Here is a 25,534-nt window from a genome sequence, read left to right on the forward strand (position 1 = left end):
CAGAGTCGCAGGGCCGCCGCGTGCGGGTTTCCACGCATAGTGGAGACGGGATTTCATAAAATACCCTCCACTATGCTGGAACATCTGGACGCTGCTTGTTTGACGCTCCAGCGTCAAACAAGCAGCGTTTACTTACCGTGGAAACATACCCTTACCCTTAGAGTAATGCGGAGGCACATTAAACACAACCCTTTACCACTGACTGATCACCCCATTTCCTGCTGCTGGTAAACCTGGCAAACATTACTTTGCTGGGGTAATTGGTGACCTGCCAAGTATTTGCACTGTGGTTTCTGGGGAAATGTAGTTTTGCGAGACAGATTCAAGTCCACCAGAGCGAGTGCTGTTCTTACAGAGCGGTTCTATAATCTGGATCATAGGGGAGGGTCTCAAGTAGGTGACGTCCCTTTATGATGTACATATCCCCCGATAGGAAATATGAACAGGGATGGCCTTCCTGAGACAACCGCCATTAAGCTCTGGAATTTGAAATCCAACTTGGAAAATCCTTGTTTCTCTCCTCCCCAGGACACCAATATATGTTGAAAGGACTTCACTTAAGCCTCAGGCACATATATATCCATCACAAGCAGGCGCTTGTTGTAGCGTCAATATATCCAGCACAATAATCTGGTGGGTACTGCCTGGCAAGAGGTTATAGCAGGAGCACAGCCATTAATACATAGCAGGGCTGTGGGTACAACGGCAGTGACTAGAGAGGTCTCCAATCCTGGGTGCAGATATTGGCAGCAGTATCGAAGGCATTTCACATGGAGATGGGGCTCTCTCTCCGGCTATTGGCAACCTGCAGCAGACTGCGGTGAAGCGAAGGATTACCATGGCAGAAAGGGCATGTAACAAAGGTAACCAATGCTATTAGCATCTATTATGCCCCGCAACAATCATGGTCTATTGTGATAGGTTGCCTGTAAGGGCTTGCGCACACGACCGATTCTCCTGGACAAGTGCTATCCGTAGTTTTGCTGGATAGCAAGCGGACCTATGATATTCTATGGGGCTCTGCTCTTGTCCTATTTTTTTTTCCTCTAAGATTGAGAGGTCCGTGGAAAAAATTGGAGACATGTCTGATTTTGATCTGAGTGTTGGATCAAAATAGTCAATGCAACAATAACACTGAAAAAGTCAATAATGCTGTGAATACTATGCAAGTGATCATTTATTAACAACTACTAGGGATACACATCCACGTCAAAGAAAAAACTAAAAAAAGCTATAGCTCTTGGAATGCAATGAAGTAGAAAACAAAAAGTCTTGGTCATGAAGGGCAAAACCAGCCTGGTTGTTAAAACAAGAATAGAATAATTGTAAGCTACGAATATCAAAACTACCAGAAAGCGTTTTCACAAAAAATGTAATATATGTTTTCAATTTATCTTCTATAAAAACATTCAATTTATTTTAGTTGTCAGCAATACTGGTTCTGCCCAAAACATTTCTTTCACAACCCAAAGTTGTCAGTGTAAAATCTGTATGATTATCAGCATCTAAATGTGCTTAATCATGGCTAGGAAATGTAATTCAGAGTACAGTAGTTTAGATATTTTGTTAACTGCTCATTGCAGAACAATTAAGCTTTAAATTAAACAAAACCTTTAATTTTTTCAATGCCGATGTGATAGGTCAAGAACACTGTCCACACTGGGTTCATATCTATAAAATTTTAGGCCTCATTCAGACAATAGGTTTTTTTTGTTATCAGAGATTTTCATCAGCGTGACAGCCAAGTCTCATCAGAGATTCTATGATAGAAAAAATAAAAAACATTTCTCTTTGGCCGGTTTCACACGTCAGTGATTCCGGTACGTGTGGTGTCAGTTTTCTCACGTACCGGAGACACTGACACACATAGACACATTAAAATCAATGTGTCTCTGCACATGTCAGCGTGTTTTCACGGACCGTGTGTCCGTTTGAAAAACACGGAGACATGTCGTGGGAGAGCACGGATCACACGGACCCATTAAAGTCAATGGGTCCGTGTAAAACACGTACCGCACACGGATGCTGTCCGTGTGCCGTGCAGGAGACAGCGCTACAGTAAGCGCTGTCCCCCCAGCTTGTGGTGCTGAAGCCACCATTCATTTCTTCTCTCCAGCAGCGTTCGCTGGAGAGAAGGAATGAATAATCATTGTTTTTTTTTTTTTTGGGGGGGGGGGGGGGGGTTAAAATAAAGATCCTTGTCACCACCCCCCTCCCACCCCCTGTGCGCCCGCCCGCTGGAAATAAAATACTCACCCGGCTCCCTCGATGCTTCCTCTCAGCATCGCAGCTTGTCCTGTAAGAGCGGTCACGTGGTGCCGCTCATTACAGTGATGAATATGTGGCTCCACCTCCCATAGGGGTGAAGCTGCATATTCATCACTATAATGAGCGGTACCACGTGACCACTCATACAGGAAGAAGCTGCGGCGCTGAGAGGAAGCATCGAGGGAGCCGGGTGAGTATTTTATTTCCAGCGGGTGGGAGGGGGGTGGTGACAAGGATCTTTATTTTAACCCCCCCCAAAAAAAACAAAAACAATGATTATTCATTCCTTCTCTCCAGCGAACGCTGCTGGGAAGAAGGAATGAATTCTGGCTTCAGCACCAGATGCAGGGGACAGCGCTTATCTCTAGCGCTGTCTCCTGCACGGTCCGTGTGGTACCCAGTCGGCACATGGGCGGCACACGGCTGCCGATCGTGTGCCACACTGATGTGCCACGTGAGCACACAGACACGGATAACTCCGGTACCGATTTTTCCGGTACCGGAATTATCTGGACGTGTGAGACTGGCCTTATTCTGTGAAAATTGGCAAGTGGAACATGACACCACTGCCAGCATCCAAACTTTGTTTGAAGGAGAATAAAAGATCCAGATTCCAGATATGGTAATGTTAAAAGAGATTTTTCTTTATTATAAATCCTTAAAAATTACACACACAAGAAATCATTTGTGCATGTGATGATAGGAGGCGGACACGTTAAAAATCTAATGCGTTTTGAATGCAGCTTGAAGCTGGAAAATCAGAATGCACATGATTGTCATCCGAGGGCTCACCACATTTTTTCATGGACTCAAACTTTCATTGCCAAGTTTGATCCAAGACTTGGATCAATATCAGACATGTTTCCATGATTTTGTATGGACTACTCGGTTCCCAAAAAATCATGACTATGTGAATAGTTTTATGGATTATTATAGGTACAAATTGTATCAATGAAGAAAACCAGATGTACATGAAAAACTGACGTGTGAATGAGCACTAGCTGGTTTATAAAAGGATTGCATGTATGTACACAATAATTTCTGCAACTTATTAGAAAACGACTTATGCAAATACTATTATTTATAACGTTCCAATACTTGGAAAGTGAAAAAATAAAAAAACAAAACATTAATGCTCAAAGATGGCAGTCAATTTGCCTTTCAAGGTAAGCACACTTAATGTAAGCAAATAAAAATAAATAATAAGAATAACAAAAATTAGAATGTCCTATTGTTCCCAATTTAGCATTTGCATTTTTTTTTTGTCTTGTGGCATTAGTAGCCCTTTTTGGTGTCAAATTATTCAAAATGCCCACTAAGCAGATAGCAAAAAAAAAGGGCAAAAAAATAATGAATTGTGCAAAAAATCCCCACAAAAAATGAATCAGGGCCATTGTGTATAGTAAACACCAGAATAAACCGGTTAGGGAGGATTAGTTACAAACAAAAAAAATAATAATAATTTTAAAAATAAAAATTATACAGAATTGTATTCACACATCAAAAACAGAAAGGTTTCCATTCAATCAGGGAATGCTGGTAAAAATATCTGTCCTTACATAACTGAGCCACTTTTCAGCTCGCTGATCTCTTCCGCTCCAAATACCACAATGTACTTTTCATTCTATGGTCTTGTGGGATCTTTTAAGCCTTGGGCAATTGATCAGACTGGAATATCTGCATTGACATCCCATAATGTGCTGAGCTCTTACCTGTACTGCTTCTAAATAATGGAATAATGTGGATGGATTCAACTTGCGTGGAAATGACAAACGGACAACATATATTTGTTTGCATAAACTTCAGTAATAACTACATTTTTTAATGAAATCAAATAAACACATTAATGCGCACAATGCTACTGTTAGATTATGTATGTGACGCTATTAGGCTACTTTCACACTAGCGTCGTGCACTGCACGTCGCTATGCGTCGTTTTGTAGAAAAACGCATCCTGCAAAAGTGCTTGCAGGATGCGTTTTTTCTCCATTGACTTGCATTAGCGACGCATTGCCACACGTCGCAACCGTCGTGCGACGGTTGGGTCGTGTTGCGTCGGACCGTCGCCACCATAAAACGTTGCTTTTAACTTTTTTGGTGCGTCGTGTCCAGCATTTCTGACCGCGCATGCGCGGCCGGAACTCCGCCCCGCACCTCACAATGAGGCAGCGGATGCGTTGAAAAACAGCATCCGCTGCCCCCGTTGTGCGGCGCTTCCACAGTATGCGTCGGTACGTCGCATTGTGACGTGCAGTGCACGACGCTAATGTGAAAGTAGCCTTAGTGCAGGGGTGGGGAATGTTTTTTCTGCCAAGGGACATTTGGATATTTAGACCATCCTTCGGGGGCCGTACAAATCATTCACTAACTCTGCCCACAAGGTACGTCCTGACGCCGGCACGTAATCTTTCATTGCACGCGCCTCAGCGCTCAGTAGTGAACCCTGCGTTCTTATGCAAAGCAAGAAGAAATTAATGGGCCGGCGGCCAACAAAATACAGCTGCTGGCCCAAGCAATGTTGTCCCCAGGAATCTGCTCAGGGCCGGAGAAAAGGTCATGGAGGTTTGTAAATGGCCCGCGGCCTGAGGTTCCCCAACCCTGTATTAGCGGGCGCTGTTCAGGTCCTTGGCAGCACATGATCACCATTCACTTCAGACAAGTGTATGTCATGTTTCAAATTTCATTCAGAATAAAACTAAACAATTTTTCATCTGAATCAACATCCGTGTGGTCGCTTTCTTCATCAGGAATCCGTTTTCTAGATAACCGATTTAAAATGTAGTAATAGCGCAGACTCTGGTTTCTATGTTAATAATTGCAATTGTGGTTTCTGTTTGTTTTTTTTTTCAATGTACTCATTTAATGGGTGAATATGACCTAAAAATTGATCTGATTCTTGCATGCTGAAATTTTTTAATGTGGGCAATCAATTCTTGTGTAAAACCATTCATGTGAACTACAGCATAGACTTGCATTGGTCAGGGTGCTGTCCGTCGGCCATCTGTTTTGCATACAGACATATATTGGACTAAGCCCTTAGGGAAATGAAAGAAAAAGCCATTGCCAGCACACACAAGCTTTCTTCTTTTCACTAAAACCTCACTCAGAAGTCTTTATCTTGTGTATGAGAAGAACAGTCCATGCTTTGAGTGTCCTTGACCCATTTTTAACCATCCTTGGTCCATGTCTCCATTTTATTCCGCTATTTTAACATTCGTGTTCCTTGTATACAAAACTAACAAACACCAGCACACATTTCCAAGCTGTCCCAATCTACTAAACACTGTAAAAGAGAGTGTTACGGATTTATTTTCACTGACCCAATCACATGTATGGGCGAGTTTGATCCAATAATTTGAATAAAAAATGTACATGTGAATATGTCAAAAAGAAAAATCAAACAAGTACGGTATGTAAAACATAGATCTTGAACCACTTGCATGTGTGAATGAACAAAATAAATCTCAAAATCAATATATGGTGTGACCGACCTTAGCCTTCAAAATGGCTTCAAAGCATCAGTTCTTCTAGATACATGCACACATTTTTTAAAGGAACTTGGCAAGGAGGTTGTTCCAAAACTCTTGGAGAACTAACCACAGATCTTCTGTGGATGTGGCTTGTGCAAATCCTGCTATCTCTTCATGTGATCCCAGACAGACTGGAGGTTGCAACCAGGGCTCTATGGGGCCATATCATCACTTCCAGGACTCCTTTTCCTTCTTTACAATGAAAATTGTTCTTAAGGACATTGGCTTTGATCTGGGGTCGTTGACACGCTGAACAATATATATTTGGAGCCAATCAAACGCCTTCCTGACGGCATTACATGATGGATAAGTATCCGCCTGTAATTCTCAGAAAGAAATGGGCAATGTTGAGGAGTGTACACGCAGCAGTCAGCTAAGGAACCTTAGTGCAGCAGATGAAAGACACATCAAGCTATTTTCCCCTAGAAATCGGAAGATGTCCAGCAGTGGACTTAGCTCAGAAATGGCAGCAACCAGTGGAGACCCAGCTACACCCATCTACTGTTTCTGTCTGGCTAGAAGTGATCTTCATAAAAAATTGTTTCCAAGAACTATACATTTTATATAGAAATATGGCCAAGTGACTTAACTATGCATGAAAACATAGGAACTGGGTGCATAAAAATGGCAGCAGGAGCTCTGGACTGAAAATATTGACATATTTTGCTGCAGCACCAGACAGTTTGCAACCAAAGAGCTGGAAAGAGGCACAACAAGGAGAGTGTCCTGGCAGCAGTTAAGCATGGTGGAGGTTCACTGCAAGTTTGGGGCTGCATTTCCGCAAATGGAGTTGGAAGAATTTGGTCAGGATTAATGGTGTCCTCAATGCTGAGAAATACAGGCTGGCTCTTATATATCTGCACTATCATTAAGGAGGCGTCTGATTGGCCCCACTTTATTGTGCAGCAGTGTAACCACAGCAGTGTAACCACCCCAAACATACAGCCAATGTAATTAAGAGCCATCTTCAGAGAACAGAAAAGCAAGGAGACTGGTAGTGATGATACGGCTCCACAGAGCGCTGATCATCACTGAATCTGTCTGTGACTTGATGGAGAGAAGGATTTATACAAGCCGACAGCCATAGATCGGTGGCTAGTTCTCCAAGAACAACCTACATAAAGGACGTAACATTATTTAGGAGTATGTTTACGTGTTGCATTTAACCGCTCTCCAGTGACAGCCACTGCTCCCAAATCTAGCCTGATATAACCATTTATGGACCACACTGGTTCTAGGAGAGTGTGGATCCAGGGTAAAATTTGCTGTACCCTAACCACTACTTTGACAAGCAGATTTGCCTGGCTGACACTGGCTTGGTCCTGCCTCCACCTCACAGGACTGAAGAAAGAAGTTAGTCTAGAAGTTCCTAACCAAATGCTCATATCAGTAATATAGATATTGATTAAAAGGGGAAAAAAGAAGAAAAACAGAAGAAAACAAACCTGTAATAACTAGCAGCCATAGCAGAAATCTGCAGTTAATAAAATTTTAAAAATTTGCAGCAGTCTAAAAGTAATAGTGGCTGAAGCGAGAAAGTTAAAGGGGTATCCCCACATCCAAGATTCTATCCCAATAAGTAGTAAGTGTAATAATGATATTAGCAAATATCGCTAATTAGAAATGTAGTATAGTTCATCTGATTCGCTCAGTCACTTACCCTATGTGCAGGGCATTGTAGTAGCTTAGGTATCGATGGTTACGATCACTAACATAGTGACAGTTAGTGAGTAAGTTGTTAGTGGTCATAACGATGGATACCTGGGCTACTACAATGTCCTGCACATGGGTAAGTGACATAGTGACTCAGAAGAACTACATTACATTTCTAATTGGAGGTATTTGCTAATATTATTATACCTACTATATACTGGGATAGGATCTTAGAGATGGGAATACCCCTTTAACCCCTTCATGACATGCACCGTACTAGTACTGCATATATCGTGCCTCCCCCTTTGATGTGGGCTCCGACGCTGAGCCCACATCTTTCCCAGCACTGTCAGCTGTTTTAAACAGCTGACATGTGCCTCCAACAGCCGCGGGTGGCATCTCGATCCACCCACGGCTGTTATCCTGTAAAATGCCGCTGGCAATCTGTGTCAGCGGCATTTAACACGCGCTTCCAGCAAGAGCACTGGAAATCCCGCCCATTGGTGACCCCGTCCTGTGATTACAGGTCACCGATGGGTTGGCATGACAACCGGAGATCTCCAGCAGACCTCTATGGTTGTCACTGCCAGATTGCTGTAACAGCTTCTAGTCTCCCATGGACAATTAAAGCACGCCAAAAGTAAAAAAAAAAAAAAAAAAAGAAAAAAAAGAAAAAGAAAAAAGTTTTAAAAAATATTTTAAAAATATTAGAAAAATAAACAATATATAAAAGTTCAAATTACCTCCCTTTTGCCCCATTCAAAATAAAACAATAAAAAAAAAAATCAAACTTAAACATATTTGGTATTGTCGCGTTGAGAACTGCCCGATCTATCAAGCTATAAAAAGAATTAATCCGATGGGTAAATGGCGTAGCGAAAAAAAAAAGTCAAAACGTCAGAACTACATTTCTTTGGTTGTCACAACATTGCATTAAAATGCAATAACGGAAGATCAAAAAGATCGTATCTGCACCAAAATGGTATCATTAAAAACAGCAGCTCAGCACATAAAAAATAAGCCATCACCCAACACGAGATCACAAAAACGGTGATGCTACGGGTCTCGGAAGATGACACTTTTTTTTTCTTAAACTTTGGATTTTTTTTTCACCACTTACATAAAAAAGAACCTAGACAGGTTTGGTGTCTATGAACTCTTAATGACATGGAGAATCATAATGGCAGGTCAGTTTTAGCATTTGATGAACATGGTAAAAAAAATCCATAAAACAGTTGTGGAATTGCATTTTTTTTACAATTTCACCGCACTTGGAATTTTCTTCCCATTTTCCAGTACACAATATGGTAAAACCAATGGTGTAGTTCAAAAGTACAACATGTCCCGTAAAAAACAAGCCCTCATATGGCCATATTGCCGGAAAAATAAAAAAGTTATGGCTCTGGGAAGAAGGGGAGCGAAAAACAAACACACAAAAAAGGGCTCTGTCTTGAAGGGGTTAAGTGATATTTTCCTCATAGCTGTTGCTTCCAGTCATCAGGGAGATGAGGGCACCTTGACCGACAGCCTGCCTAGCACACACGCTACTGAAGAAAACGTCTGTCACGGTGCAGCGTGTTTATAGTATAGTGAGTGCCGACTGTTCATTGCCCTGAGGACTACAGGGAGAATAGAACTTCATTTTCTCCCTGCAGCCGCACTTACAATTAGACATCAGAATATGTAAAATGCTATATAGCTGCATATGGCTGCAGGTGAATACTTTTTTTTGCTTACAGGTCCCGTATCAACTCATACTCGATCTTATAAAACTAAACAATAATTTTCATTATTCAAAAGTAATTGTCATTATAGAAAAAAATTAACATGTCAGGACTTTATATAGACCTGGGTGCAGACACAGACTACCACCGAACAAAATGTCAGAAATGCTGAATTGTGCTTCCTCCTCTGCTTTATTTGAGGCTATGTGCACACGTCAGGATTTCTTGCAGAAATTTCCTGAACAAAACCAGACATTTTCTGTAAGAAATCCGCATGCGTTTTTTTTGCTTTTTTTTTGTGCGTTTTTTTTTCCGGAGCTTCCCAATGCACTAAATAGCGGCAAAAACGCGAAAAATCCACAAAATTAATGAACATGCTGCGTTTTTTACCACGATGCTTTTTTTTTGCGGGAAAAAAACGCATCATGTGCACAAAAATTGCAGAATGCATTAAAAATGATGGGATGCTTATGTATGTGTTTTTTAAGCGTTTCTTCCGCAGAATACGGCCGAAAAAACGCGAAAAAAAACGCGTAAAATCCTGAACGTGTGCACATAGCCTGAGGCAGTCTCCAGCTGAGGCGGTCTACCCTAGAAGAGCAGAGCACAGCTGAGCACTTCTGGCCCGTTCTTTCACGTCTCACCATGAAAAGAGTAGATAGAAATTAGAGTTACTCCTTAAATAAAATACATTTTAAATATAGTTTTCCCACAATGGTCCCTGGTGGTGACACTATCAGTGTTGGATATGTGTCATAGACTCATGGGATCAGTATTAGTTGGAAACAATGGCGCTTGGCCTTTTCTTCTCACTTGCGTCTTGTGTGTATGGGCAGAGGAGTGTACATGGTTCTCTTACATTTCACATATCATCAGGTACCAAATGTTAGAGAATTTATTAGTCTGTCATTTAGACAATAGGTTAGTGATCTATGAGGCGGTAACTACATGTAATAATCGAGGCTGAAATCAGGGCAGAAGGTTTAGTACTTATTGATATGATTAACGATTTGTATGGAATACAACTAGTGTCTAGACTACTACACAACTTGCCTCTTGATGTAAAAAGTCTGGGAACGAAAGGAACTAAAACTGAAACAGAAATATAGATCACTTAAACCTTTATCTCCTGGCTGAAAGGGAATCCGCAGTAAGATCAGCCTCTCAAGAACACATATAAGGCCATGCAGGTGTTTGAAATGTAAATCCATCGACACCTTAAGATCTTCTATGTGTTGCTGAATTACTCAGCAGAGTTGTCAGTCATATGCAAATGAAGTGTTAAGTGCTTTGGGCGTGACAGAGCACTTCCCAAGACTCTGCCTCCCAAGGTCGTTTCCCCGCCGCCTCTTTAGCTTGATCGATAGCTCACAGACTGATCTTCTTGCCTGGTATCTGACGTCAAACAGGGAGTGAGCCATCAATCAAAATAAAGAGGCAGGTGCTGGGCGGAGAACAATATAGAGAATACCAAAGTAAAAAACAGCAGCCAAGTTTTTTTTTTTTTTTTTAGAAAAACTCCTTAGTGAGAATTCTTTTTTTCTGCTGATAAAAGGGGTTGTGCACTACTTGGACTACCCCTTCATAAATGAAACAGAGCCCCATCAAAAATGAAAACAGCTTATACTCGCCTCTGGGACCGACACTGTCCCTCCAATGTCAGTACCATGTCTGCCAGTGAGTGCTACAGTCAATCAAAGGCCACTAATAGGCAGTAAAGCTCACACCTAGCCCAGACGTCCAAGTATCATCTGAAAGAAGCGTGAGAACTGCCGCCCATTACCTGCATCACTCCTCCGACATCACCATTACGGCGCTGGTCTGAGGGGCGAGTATAAGGCTGGTTTCACACTTGCGTTTTGATCACACTTGCGTTTTGATCTGCAGCGTTTTAGCGCTAAAAAACGCATGTGTTTTTTTTCTATACTTAACATTAAAAAACGCATGCGTTTTTTAGCGTGCGTTTTGATGAGTTTTCGGCAACGCATGCGTTTTTTGACGCGTGCGTTCATTTGCAGAAATGCAACATGTAGTAATTTCTAGCGGCGTTTTTTTGCCGCAAAAAAACGCATGCGTTTATTCGCGGCAAAAAAATGCATTGCTGTCTATGTAAACACATGCGCTTTTAAGCACATGCGTTTGTTTGCGTTAAAAACGCATGCGGTTTTTTTAGAAAAACACAATTTTTTTTTAGAAAAACCCTAAGGTTAGGATCCCTAGTAACCCTAGGGATCCTAACCCTAACCCTAGGGATCCTAACCCTTAGGGTTAGGGTTACGATTCTAACCCTTAGGGTTAGGGTTAGGATCCCTAGGGTTAGGGTTAGGGTTAGGATCCCTAGGGTTAGGGTTAGGATCCCTAGGGTTACTAGGGATCCTAACCCTAACCCTAGCTATTTCTGTTTTTAGTGGGTTTTCTAGTTGATTTTGATGATTGGCAGCTGTCACACACTTCTCAGCATGCGTTTAAAAAACGCAAACGCAGGAAAAAACGCATGTAAACGCCGCAAAACGCCGCGTTTTTTTTCCTGCATGCAAAAACGCATGCGTCTAAAAAACGCGGCGTTTTGCCGCGTTTACATGCGTTTTTTCACCACATGCGTTTTTTAAAAAAACGCTGCAGATCAAAACGCAAGTGTGAAACCAGCCTAAGTTGTATGTATTTACAGTACAATGAGAGCCTGTTTTATTTAGAAAGGAAATGATCCAGTAGTGGACAACCCTTCAGGCCAATAACTGTAGTGTTCATTGATGATTCTGGTACAGCAATCAAGCAGTTGTCATAACAATAATAGACGATAGTTGGGTCTCTCACTGTATTCTATGGCACTTTGAAGGGAACCTGTCAAGTGATGCGTACTGCCAGAACCACAGGCTGATGCATCGGAGACCAGCTCCGTCACTACATTTCTATGTCACTCTGAAAAGCTGCAACGTTTCAGAAAAAATCTTAGTCAATAACAAGAGCTTGGAACGGGGTGACTAAAATGACTAGTCATGGGAGAAGGTTCCAGCCAGATTGTCTCCCCCCAACTCTGACTATTTGTGTGTTTAGGGACAGACCCATAAGCCAAGCAGAATTGGGCAGGGAGAAGCCAAGAGTGACCTGCCGCACCACTGGCCATCTCAGTCATGGCTCCCTGTTTTCTCTAAAACACCCCAGTATCCAAGAGTGACACATAATGAAGGACATGGTCTTTCATTCATTTTGTCCATTGCTTGGGCAGCATGAATCACCTGAAGGATTCCTTGTAAGATCAAAGGGATAGTTTTCTGCCAAGCAGTTAGCCGGATTCTCCCAATTGTCTGAATTAGCCAAATGGCAGGAAAGCATTTATTGGAGGTGTATCAGCAGAGGATTGATGGAAAAGACCCCTTGTCTTTGTCTGTGAAAGGACTGGTGGTGTGTCTGCCAATACGTATCATTGTGACATCTAACTAATACCAGAAGGTTTACTAAGAAATAGTAACATGTATGGGCAGCTTAAAGGCAAACTGTCATGTGAAAAATGCTATTAACCTGCAGGTATAGGGTTAATCTGCAGGTTAATAGTGTTCTTTAGGAGTTGAATCCAATGAAAAAGTGAAGAAATAGGAGCGCACTTACCCAAGTGGGATGACAATCACTTTATTAGGACATGTTACAAAAACGGCAGGGAGAGATGAAGATAGCCACGGTCCGTGGCTATCTTCATCTCTCCCTGCCGTTTTTGTAATATGTCCTAATAAAGTGATTGTCATCCCACTTGGGTAAGTGCGCTCCTATTTCTTCATTTTTTCATTGGATTTTGCTTACTGGTTTTTGGATGCAGCACCCCTACTAGAGTGTGGAGGACACATACAGCTGGCGCAACCTATAAGGTGCAGAGTCGGATGTTTTTGGTGTTCACATTATCAACAGTGCGGTTGTGCCTTTTTTCTTTCATTTGGACTTTTCTTTAGGAGTTGGGCAGGTGCACTTAAAGCCCGGTATAGTGATCGGCGGCTGTAACCACACCCCAGCGCTGACTGACAGCCGGCTCAGCAGTGCTTCAGTACAGAAGCGGCTGTCAGTCAGGCCAGGGGCCGTTACAGCACCGCTCACTATATACCAAGCGGTGACTAAAGCAGCTCCTCCATAACTGAAAGCCTGAGGATGCCGGGAGGAAGAAATGTCATCTCTTCCTGGTAGTCGGGCTTTCAGTGCAGCGATTGCACGGCTACAGAATACTATTAACCTGGAAATTAACCTCATATCTGCAGGTTACATGACAAGTTCACTTTAAACATTAAAATATCAATTGTTTTAGCAAATGTCATGGAATGAGAGTTTAGGCCAAATTAACCAATACGTAAGGATTTCCTTTATTTCCCTCTTTCCCCATCTCCTTAGTCATGAGGATAATTACTTTTGATCTCTCTACATATGTTAATATCAGAGGGATGATCTACCTGCAAGGTTGTCGATTTCCTTCTCCTGAAGAAGGCTAACCGCATCATCATCTCCTTCCAGCATTAGCTCGGTTTCTGCATTTTGACTTACTACAGCCTGACTTCGAAAAGTTTTCTTGGATTTCATGACATCTTCTTCTGTGCCTATAATATAAAGGTTTTATACTAGTTAATATAGAGAAGTTTTTATACACAGTGACTATACAGCATATTAAACTACTGGTAGACATGTTTAGCTCCACGACCAGGCGAGGTGACCTAGGAGTTATTATAAATTACTATCAAGTAGAGCTCTTCACATTATTAACCTCCCGCCGCTCCATAACAAGCAATCCTTATAGATTCCTTACATTCACTGTCCAAATGTCGTCCATAAAATTGTTTTCAATCACATGTCGTTGCTTTCAATCAGTTCGCGATCTCTCATGAAATAAGAGCAGGCCGGTTTTCCAGACGTATGAAATCTACGTTTATCTAAATGAACAGCCTGACGGGAATCTTTTATGAATTAGGGTCACATTAATCAATATAAGAAGCGTAGAAGGAATGAGGTCTCCCAAGGGCGGGCTCATTACATGGCTTGTAAAGACTGTCCTCCCACTATATTACTTTAACACTCCACAAATCAAGAGCAACGTATGGAGAGGAACTGCTTTCTTTCTCCTGTCTTATTTTATAACTCCTTCAGTGAGATGAATGGAAAAACAAAATCAAAATAACCTCAGAATTTAACCATTGCAGCACGTTTTTCCTTTTAAACATACAATAAAATGTATTTTAAAATGTTATCCTTTTTATCTAATACTTTAAAAAGTTTTGCCTACTTAGTAAAAAAAAAATAATAATTTATACATGTATTAAAATTATATTACCATAAATATAGGTCATACAGATTTATACACAGAAAATTGATATAAACATATGGCACACCATTTGAATCCAATTCTCAACATTTCATATTATTTACACCATCGTATTGAAATTCAAGCGCTTTTGCAGGAGTTTTGTGGCCCCAAAGAGTCACAGTTCAACTTATAGGGAATCTGTCCGTAGGATCAATCCTCCTTAACCGTTTTATATGGGCATGTAGATCATAGGAAGCGGAATAAAGCGATACGTTGATATCTGGGATCCGATGACTTAATCCAGAAATATCCACGTTTGGCTTAATATCTTAATGAGCTGTTAAGATCTATGGGCCGGACATAGATCTCAATGAGAATCTGACTCCGTAGATAATTTTAAAAAGAACCGGTCACCTGAAACAACAATATCAACCTGCAGTTATGGGGTTAATCTGCAGGATAAAATGCAGGTTAATGGCACGGTGAACCCGCCTGGCGCCGGTACTTAGACCCACCGCTGACGGGAGGAAATTAATTTTATTCCTCCCGGCAGCGCTCTGGTTTCAGCTATGGGAGCGGCACGCCATAGATTCAGTCACCGCTCAGTGTATCGAGAGTGAAGGATGTAACCGTGCCCCCAGCACTGACTGACAGCAGCTCAGCATTAGGTCAGCTATCAGTCAGTGCCGGAGGCATGGTTGCAGTGGCTACTCTCTATAAATTGAGTGGTAACTGAACATGCGCCGGCGTTGCCCCATTACTGAAACTGGAATGCTGTGGGGAATAAAGTTAATTTGCTCAGAGCAGCGTGGGACCAAGTGGTTGCGCCAGGCAGATTCACAACGCTACTACCCTGCAGATTAACCCTTTATCTGCAGGTTAATATCGCTTTTAGGTGACCGGTTCCCTTCAAGTGAAAGGGGGCGTTACCAGTGAGAGACATATAATGACTGGCCGTTAGTGATGAGTGAGTATACTCGTTGCTTGGGTTTTCCCGAGCACGCTTGGGTGGTCTCCGAGTATTTGTTAGTGCTAGACAGTCTTAATACATGTGAGGAATGCCTGTTTGTTAGGGAATCCCCACATGTATTCAGGCTGTCCAGCAGCTGTAAATCATGCAGCTGAGGCAACGAAAACTAAATGTCCGAGCACTAACAAATACTCGGAGATCACCTGAGCGTGCTCGGGAGACCCGAGCAACGAGTACACTCGCTCATCACTACTGACAGTAACTAGTAATTAGCACTAACACACCAAAGCTTAGGCTACTTTCACACATCAGTTTTTTTGCTTTCAGGCATAATCCATCCATTTTTTCAAACAACGCATCCGGTGCAAATTGTGAGAAACTGATACGCTGGATCCGTTTATTTGCTGGATCCGTTTTTGTTTATTGGGCATATAATTTGGATGCGAGAGAGAGGAAAATTTGCATGATTTCAATGGGAAATGGAAAATCGGATTCAGATGCCGGATTCCTAGTTTCACATCTCAGTTTCATCCGTTTATCGCTGGAACCGTCGCTGGGCGTTTTGTCACTGGACAGAAAAAACGCTCCTATGGACGTTTTCTCCGTCTGCCAGAATAGAATTTTTTTTGACGGATCAGGCAAAAAATGTATGAAACATCTGGCCATCAGGCGCATTCTGGCGCTAATACAACTCTATGAGAAAAAAACAGATCCGGCATACTAGCTGCATGTCTCCTCTCAGTGCATCAGCTTCCATCTTACAGACTGCTAGTATGGAGGGATTAGCAGCACAGCAGAGCTGACATAACTGCAAATGTCTTTGCACGGAACAAGGTTCAACTCTGCTGTATTGTAACTATAATCCGGCACAACTCTGCAGCAGAGCAGCCAGCACTATAAGAGGACGAGTGCTGCTGAGCTGAAAATGATTATAATGAGACAAACTTCACTTCTGCTGCATCGTTAGCGCTGCTCTTACTGCAGAGCTGTGTGTGATTATGAAAGCAAAGTGTCATTACGTGTCTAACACTGGCAATGGCCATTTTATTTAAAATAAGCTCTGGAGGCAGATTCTCCGGGAGATCTATGTCCAGCCCGTAGATCTTAACAGCTCATTTACATATAAGAAAAACACCGATTTCAGATCACAGATATCAAGGTGTCATTGTATTTGGCTTCCTATGATCTACATGCCCATATAGACGGTTTAGGAGGGTAGACCCTACTGAGCAATTCCCTTTAACCCCTTCATGACCCAGCCTATTTTGGCCTTAATGACCTGGCCGTTTTTTGCAATTCTGACCAGTGTCCCTTTATGAGGTAATAACTCAGGAACGCTTCAACGGATCCTAGCGATTCTGAGACTGTTTTTTCGTGACATATTGGGCATCATGTTAGTGTTAAATTTAGGTCGATAATTTCTGAGTTTATTTGTGAAAAAAACGGAAATTTGGCGAAAATTTTGAAAATTTTGCAATTTTCACATTTTGAATTTTTATTTTGTTAAACCAGAGAGTTATGTGACACAAAATAGTTAATAAATAACATTTCCCACATGCCTACTTTACATCAGCACAATTTTGTAAACAAATTTTTTTTTTGCTACGAAGTTATAAGGGTTAAAATTTGACCAGTGATTTCTCATTTTTACAACAAAATTTACAAAACCATTTTTTTAGGGACCACCTCACATTTGAAGTCTTTTTGAGGGTTCTATATGGCTGAAAATACCCAAAAGTGACACCATTCTAAAAACTGCACCCCTCAAGGTGCTCAAAACCACATTCAAGAAGTTTATTAACCCTTCAGGTGTTTCACAGCAGCAGAAGCAACATGGAAGTAAAAAATGAACATTTAACTTTTTAGTCACAAAAATGATCTTTTAGCAACAATTTTTTTATTTTCCCAAGGGTAAAAGGAGAAACTGGACCACGAACGATGTTGTCCAATTTGTCCTGAGTACGCTGATACCTCATATGTAGGGGTAAACCACTGTTTGGGCACATGGTAAGGCTCGGAAGGGAAGGAGCGCCATTTGACTTTTTGAATGAAAAATTAGCTCCATCGCTAGCGGACACCATGTCACGTTTGGAGAGCCCCTGTGTGCCTAAACATTGGAGCTCCCCCACAAGTGACCCCATTTTGGAAACTAGACCCCCCAAGGAACTTATCTAGAAGCATAGTGAGCACTTTAAACCCTCAGGTGCTTCACAAATTGATCCGTAAAAATGAAAAAGTACTTTTTTTCACACAAAATTTCTTTTAGCCTCAATTTTTTCATTTTCACATGGGCAACAGGATAAAATGGATCCTAAAATTTGTTGGACAATTTCTCCTGAGTACACCGATACCTCACATGTGGGGGTAAACCACTGTTTGGGCACATGGTAAGGCTCGGAAGGGAAGGAGCGCCATTTGACTTTTTGAATGGAAAATTAGCTCCAATCGTTAGCGGACACCATGTCGCGTTTGGAGAGCCCCTGTGTGCCTAAACATTGGAGCTCCCCTACAAGTGACCCCATTTTGGAAACTAGACCCCCAAGGAACTTATCTAGATGCATAGTGAGCACTTAAAAACCCCAGGTGCTTCACAGAAGTTTATAATGCAGAGCCGTGAAAATAAAAAATAATTTTTCTTTCCTCAAAAATGATTTTTAGCCCAGAATTTTTTATTTTCCCATGGGTAATAGGAGAAATTGGACCCCAAATGTTGTTGTCCAGTTTGTCCTGAGTACGATGATGCCCCATATGTGGGGGTAAACCACTGTTTGGGCGCACGGCAGGGCTCGGAAGGGAAGGCACGCCATTTGGCTTTTGAATGGAAAATTAGCTCCAATCATTAGCGGACACCATGTCGCGTTTGGAGAGCCCTTGTGTGCCTAAACATTGGAGCTCCCCCACAAGTGACCCCATTTTGGAAACTAGACCTCCCAAGGAACTAATCTAGATGTGTGGTGAGCACTTTGAACTCCCAAGTGCTTCACAGAAGTTTATAACGCAGAGCCATGAAAATAAAAAATAATTTTTCTTTTCTCAAAAATTATTTTTTAGCCCACAATTTTTTATTTTCCCAAGGGTAACAGGAGAAATTGGACACCAAAAGTTGTTGTCCAGTTTCTCCTGAGTACGCTGATACCCCATATGTGGGGGTAAACCAATGTTTTGGCACACGTCGGGGTTCGGAAGGGAAGTAGTGACGTTTTGAAATGCAGACTTTGATGGAATGCTCTGCGGGCGTCAGGTTGCGTTTGCAGAGCCCCTGATGTGCCTAAACAGTAGGAACTCCCCACACGTGACCCCATTTTGGAAACTAGACCCCCAAGGGAACTTATCTAGATGTGTGGTGAGCACTTTGAACCCCCAAGTGCTTCACAGAAGTTTATAACGCAGAGCCGTGAAAATAATAAATGTATTTCCTTTCCTCAAAAATATTTTTTTAGCCCAGAATTTTTTAATTTTCCCAAGGGTAACAGGAGAAATTTGACCCCAAAAGTTGTTGTCCAGTTTCTCCTGAGTACGCTGATACCACATATGTGGGGGTAAACCACTGTTTGGGCGCACGTCAGGGCTCGTAAGGGAAGTAGTGACATTTGAAATGCAGACTTTGATGGAATGGTCTGCGGGCGTCATGTTGCATTTGCAGAGCCCCTGATGTGCCTAAACAGTAGAAACACCCCACAAGTGACCCCATTTTGGAAACTAGACCCCCCAAGGAACTTATCTAGATGTGTGGTGAGCACTTTCAACCCCCAAGTGTTTCACAGAAGTTTATAACGCAGAGCCGTGAAAATAAAAAATAATTGTTCTTTCCTCAAAAATTATGTTTTAGCAAGTAATTTTTTATTTTTGCAAGGGTAACAGGAGAAATTGGACCCCAATAGTTGTTGCCCAGTTTGTCCTGAGTACACTGGTACCCCATATGTGGGGGTAAACCACTGTTTGGGCGCACGTCGGGGCTTGGAAGGGAGGGAGCACCATTTGACTTTTTGAACGCAAGATTGGCTGGAATCAATGGTGGCGCCATGTTACGTTTGTAGACCCCTGATGTGCCTAAACAGTGGAAACCCCTCAATTCTAACTTCAACGCTAACCCCAACACACCCCTAACCCTAATCCCTAACCCCAACACAGCCGTAACCCTAATCCCAACCCTAATCCTAACCCTAACCCCAACCCTAACCACAACTGTAACCCCAACACACCCCTAACCCTATCCGTAACCCTAACCACAAGCCTAATCTTAACCCTATTTCCAACCCTAGCCCTAATTCCAACCCTAACTCTAATTCCAACCCTAACCCTAAGGCTATGTGCCCACGTTGCGGATTCGTGTGAGATTTTTCCGCACGATTTTTGAAAAATCTGCAGGTAAAAGGCACTGCGTTTTACCTGCGGATTTACAGCGGATTTCCAGTGTTTTTTTTGTGCGGATTTCACCTGCGGATTCCTATTGAGGAACAGTTGTAAAACGCTGCGGAATTCGCACAAAGAATTGACATGCTGCGGAAAATACAACGCAGCGTTTCCACACGGAATTTTCCGCACCATGGGCACAGCGGATTTGGTTTTCCATAGGTTTACATGGTACTGTAAACCTCATGGAAAACTGCTACGAATTCGCAGCGGCCAATCCGCTGCGCATCTGCGGCCAATCCGCTGCGGATCCGCAGCCAAATCCGCACTGTGTGCACATGCCCTAACCCTAACCCTACCCCTAGTTCTAACCCTAACACTAGTGGAAAAGGAAAAAAAAATATTTTCTTTTTTTTTATTATTGTCCCTACCTATGGGGGTGATAAAGGGGGGGGGGGGTTATTTATTATTTTTTTATTTTGATCGCTGTGATAGAACCTATCACAGCGATCAAAATGTACTTGTAACGAATTTGCCGGCCGGCAGATTCGGCGGGCGCACTGCGCATGCGCCCGCCATTTTGGAAGATGGCGGCGCCCATGGAGAAGACGGACGGGCACCGGGAGCCTCGGTAAGTATAAGGGGGGGGGGGAGATCGGGGCACCGGGGGGGGGGGGGGGGGGGGGGGAAGATCGGGGCACGGGGGGGGGGGGGGTGGGCGTCGGAGCACAGGGGGGTGGCATAGGAGCACAGGGGGAGCGGACAGGAGGACGGGGGAGCGGAGCACAGGACGGAGGGGACTACGGGACAGATCGGTGGCTTGGGGGGGGGCGATCGGTGGGGTGGGCTCACATCAGGGTTTCCAGCCATGGCCGATGATATTGCAGCATCGGCCATGGCTGGATTGTAATATTTCACCAGTTTTTAGGTGAAATATTACAAATCGCTCTGATTGGCTGTTTCACTTTCAACAGCCAATCAGAGCGATCGTAGCCACGGGGGGGTGAAGCCACCCCCCCTGGGCTGAAGTACCACTCCCCCTGTCCCTGCAGATCGGGTGAAATTGGAGTTAACCCTTTCACCCGATCTGCAGGGACGCGATCATTCCATGACGCCACATAGGCGTCATGGGTCGGATTGGCACGGGTTTTCATGACGCCTACGTGGCGTCATGGGTCGGGAAGGGGTTAAATGATATTGGTACAAATATGGAGGATATGGATAATCTTTTTAGTTTACTAGACTTTGATGCAGAAAAACAAGGCACCGTCTTGTTCTGAGAAGTCATACGCACGTCATCCATCTTAACTCATTATACTGTATGAAATGCATTGAGAAGAAAATATCTCTCATGATATCCATCAATCAGCTGCGAGATAGAAATTATGGAAATAATTATAACCGAAGATATCGAAAAAATAATTACAAGAAGTGGATACAAATTTCTTTCACGTGGTTACAATTTGAATAGAAAACCACTACATATACAGGTATGTGCATCTTAATGAGCTCTAAAGGAAGTTATTAAAGGCTCTGTTCTCCTCATCAGGCCATTATGTCAGAGACACATGCTACTTAATTGCCAAACGGTGTCAAAACTCCTCCACTGGTCACAATGTAAAAGACAAATATCTTGCCACTTAATTGGCATAAAGTGGAATAAGTGGAAGACTTGTTGGAGGTATACAGTATGTCAGAGCATGCTTCTATCACATACCTCCAGTACATTATCTACAATTACGCATGCCTATATAGCACCAACGTATTCTGTAATGCTCTCAGACACTGGGCTCACAATCACACTTCCCTGGTGTGGGAGGAAACTGAAATACCAGGAGGAAACTGGCAACGTGATTTTACTTCCCCAATCTAGTAAAAGCCAATACCAGTGATGTGCCACTTACCGGGCTGCTTGCTGCAGTTTTCACAAAATCACTGTTGTATCTCCTGCAGATCTATCAGTTCTCTGAATGATGAGCTCTGTCTAACCCCATCCACAACACTGATTGGCAGCTTTTTGTGTACACTGTGCATAGACAGAAAGCTGCCAATCAGTGGTGGAGGCGGGGTTATACACAGCTGGTGAATATGGAGGATTACGTGGCAGCAGGTTTACTAGTCCTCTAGTGATTATCTTTTGCTGATAAAACTGTGCTTTTTATCAAAACTACAGCAAGCACTCCAGTAAGTGACATCTGTAGAACCAGGGTCTCTGCCTGAACATCATTCTGCATAAGTAATGGCAATAAACAAAAGGGTTAATTCTGAGATGCCATAAACGAAAGAAATATGCCAATCCAAACGTAAGTGGTTTATTCGTGAGCATGTTTTGAAGTTTTACAACTTCTTCATTAGGACAACCATGCTCATGACCATCAGCCTGTCTAAGTTCTCAGTAGAACCATTTTTTTTTCTTATTATTTTAGAAGAAAAGGTCTTGTAAAAATCCAGCATAGAAAATAAGGGTTCATTCCCTGCTGATGTTACATTTTTATCTGGGAATTTGCGGAGGACATGAAGCTAAGCCAATGGGCTGTGCTTAACAACACTTGTCCGGCAGCCAACACACAGAACAGTGAGAAGCTGCAGGGAGATTGCATAGCACCTGGGCCATAAAGAGAATTTAGTTTTATATATTTATCCCTTTTAATATAAGAAAGAAGATTAAATTTGGAGGGATTGCTGTGATTATTTTTTTTTTCCATCTATTTTGCACATTTCAGTTTGTTATTTTTAGACAAGTTGGCTACCACTTAAAGGGGTATTCCCATCTCCAAGATCCTATCCCAATATGTAGTAGATGTAATAATAATATTAGAAATACCTCCAATTAGAAATAAAGTACTTTTTTTTTCTTTTGCCATGTCTCTTTCCTCATGAGCAGGCATTGCAGCGCCATAGGCATCCATGGTTATGATCACTAGCAAATAGCTAATGGTCACTTCAGCAGTGGATGTAACCATGGATACCTTAGGTCCTGCAATGCCTGCACATGAGGAAAGAGACATAGCAAATCAGAAGAACCCCTGACGAAGCCACCGGGGGTGGCGACACCGTGAGTCGGGTTCTTCCTGCCTACCCGATCACATGTGCGCTCTATCTGCTTGCATCGCATCATTGCTGCCACTTGAATTCATTTATGGGCAGCTCTCCTATTGGTTATCCTATACCTATATGATCTTCCCACACTTAAATTGATTGCACTCCCAACGCCGCCACCCCCCCCCCCACCTTTACTCTGTCCGAATTTGGGCTATAAGGACTATTTTGCATGGTGCTTATATTTGGTAAGCCCCTTTTTGATGCATCTTTATTGAAATATGTTGGGTCTGTTGTAGGGAGGCTCATTATGTGGATTATGTGAGGAGGTTTTGGACGCCTATCTGGTGTGAGTGAATAGGAGTTTTTATCAATGCTGGTGCGCTGCTTATAGAGTTATTGTATATAATTGCTCACATGTTATCTGGCTTATGGTGGTTATCTTTATTATGAGCTTCTTGTTATGTCTAGTTATGTCACATGTGTGACTATTTTTTAATGTTTTTTGTGTGTTTTGTATCTAAATAATGGAATTTTTTACATCCATGTCTGTATGGTGATCCCCTCCTTATGGCCTATATCTTTTCTTGTGGTTTATGGTATACGTGACTTTATAGGCTGAGGCTGGATCCCTTTCAATATTGCCCTATGGTGCCCCCTTAATCTGTTTAACTATATTACAGTACATATCTAATTGGAGATATTTGCTATTATTATTACACCTACTACATATTAGGATAGGATATTGGAGATGGGAATATCCCTTTAAATATAGATTATCACTAGCTAAACTCCTTTGAAAAGGGACATGTGGTCAATATAACTGATCCTGTGGAATTGTCATACTACCCCCCTGGTTCTGTGCACTTTTATGTTATATGTGTGAATGAATTGACATAGTGAGCATTCCCATAACTCCGTGTAAGAGGATGGAGAAGTATTGGTAACATGGGCACTCAGCCTTGGCACGGATACTGGCACATCTATTCATAAAGCAGCACAAACATGTATGACAACAGTTAGCGCTTCCATTACAATATGCGGCATGATACAGTGCCAGCTTTCTGGTAACATACAGAGGAGGGCATGGGGGCTGTTAGTGCGGCTCTGTGCACCAAGCTAAATCACCGACAGGGCAATGTATGCGAAAAGTTGGCTTTCATCTCTAAAGGTTGGCAGGATGGAAAGTTAACCTCGTCATAGTGTTACCTAAATGCACTGACAGGAAATCCTAATGTTTCCAAACATCTGGAAATCCACTTCAATGAAACCTTTTCTTCCCTCTTTCTTCCTTTTGAAGGATGCTATTCCTAGTGGTATATTGAAAGTTCAACACATCAATATGACCGTTTCAGACAACTCCTTCCAAGTACAGTACAAAGCGGGCAATTATTTCAAGATGTGAGGATGTTCTGGAGGATACGAGTTTATGAAATGAACACCTCGGACAAGAGTTTTCAGTAAATGTCGGTGATTACACTTCTCTCTATGTGAAGCAGCACTTGGAGAAGTCTACAGCCCAGTGCCGACGACATGCTCTCCAGGAGAACACCACAAGTGATGACACTAATGGGCAGACATCTTCTACACAGACGTTGGTGACTACTCTGTGAGAACATGTCAGGGTTAAAGCAGGTCACATTTCAGGTTCAGCCCCAACAGGGATGACTTCATACAGATCCCTAATTGGTGGCTGCTAATAACTGAAGATCTCTCGTCATCTATATGTATAAGGATGGAAATAGTGGGGCAGAGCTATGCAATATTCTGGCTGGGAATAGGCAAAAAAATTGGAGCTCAGGCAAACATTTTGTCCATGGCCCAAATTCGTCAAATTGGTGTTGCACAAAAAGTTTGCAACCTTTGTCATTTTCATGCCAGTTTTGCCCAGCTCCACCAAAATGGGTGCTGCTGGATTGGGATGAGGGCATCATATCACAGCTTGTCTAATTTGTCAAGGGGCATCACAGGGCTTGGTTTGAACAGACAGACTTTAATTAATACAATTTATTAATTTATCCAAATCTGATTTAAAAAAATGGTCTAGTGACAAATGGGTGTTACCATGTTCCTTGCGTCCTTACAATCTGACACTGGCATCACCAATGATAGTGTGTGTAGGGTCATACACCCCAACTATTAACACTCAGTTGTCAATTTATTTATACATTTCCAGGAGAAAAACAGAGGAACAAATCAACTCAATTCTTAAAGAGAATCTTTCAGCAGGTTTTTGCTATTTAATCTGATGGCAGCATGATGTAGGGGTTAAAACACTGAAATCAGCGATATGTCACATGTCAGGCTGTGTGCTGGTTACTTACAATCAAGTCTTTATAAATAGGACATTATCACTGCCCCTCCTCTGATAAGCAGCTCACTGTCCATAGACAATGTACATAGAGAGATCTAGCGTGGGCAAGGTTCGTTTTCTTCACTCTGCTGCATCCTACATTTAAGAACTCTGATTGTGCCAGAACTTTTGCACCCAATAAACTAAGTGATACATCGCTGGGTCAGGATCACTTTTCCTTCACTAGGTCTGCCCTCAAGTGAGGTAGCAAGAACCTACTGACAGATTCTCTTTAAGAAAGATTCCCTAGAACTGTAATCTGTAATTTCAAGGGAGATACAATCAGGATACCACAACAGGCACATCAGGGGAGCAGACAGGCCTCCTTTAACAATTTGACAGAAATTTATGTAATTCAAGGCAGAAATG

General features: G+C 42.4%; 1 protein-coding gene across 6 annotated transcripts in view; it reads right to left on the reverse strand.

Moving 5' to 3' along the window:
- Positions 1-25,534, reverse strand: part of NBEA (neurobeachin) — an 838,139-nt gene that overhangs the window by 258,920 nt on the left and 553,685 nt on the right. For all 6 annotated transcript variants that reach the window (XM_077298228.1, XM_077298226.1, XM_077298223.1 and 3 more), the window contains one exon: positions 13,606-13,749. In XM_077298228.1, coding sequence (XP_077154343.1) covers positions 13,606-13,749 — 144 coding nt within the window. The remainder of the gene's footprint in view (positions 1-13,605; positions 13,750-25,534) is intronic.

This window comes from Ranitomeya variabilis, chromosome 3 (assembly GCF_051348905.1).
Source record: "Ranitomeya variabilis isolate aRanVar5 chromosome 3, aRanVar5.hap1, whole genome shotgun sequence".
Lineage (NCBI taxonomy): Eukaryota > Metazoa > Chordata > Amphibia > Anura > Dendrobatidae > Ranitomeya > Ranitomeya variabilis.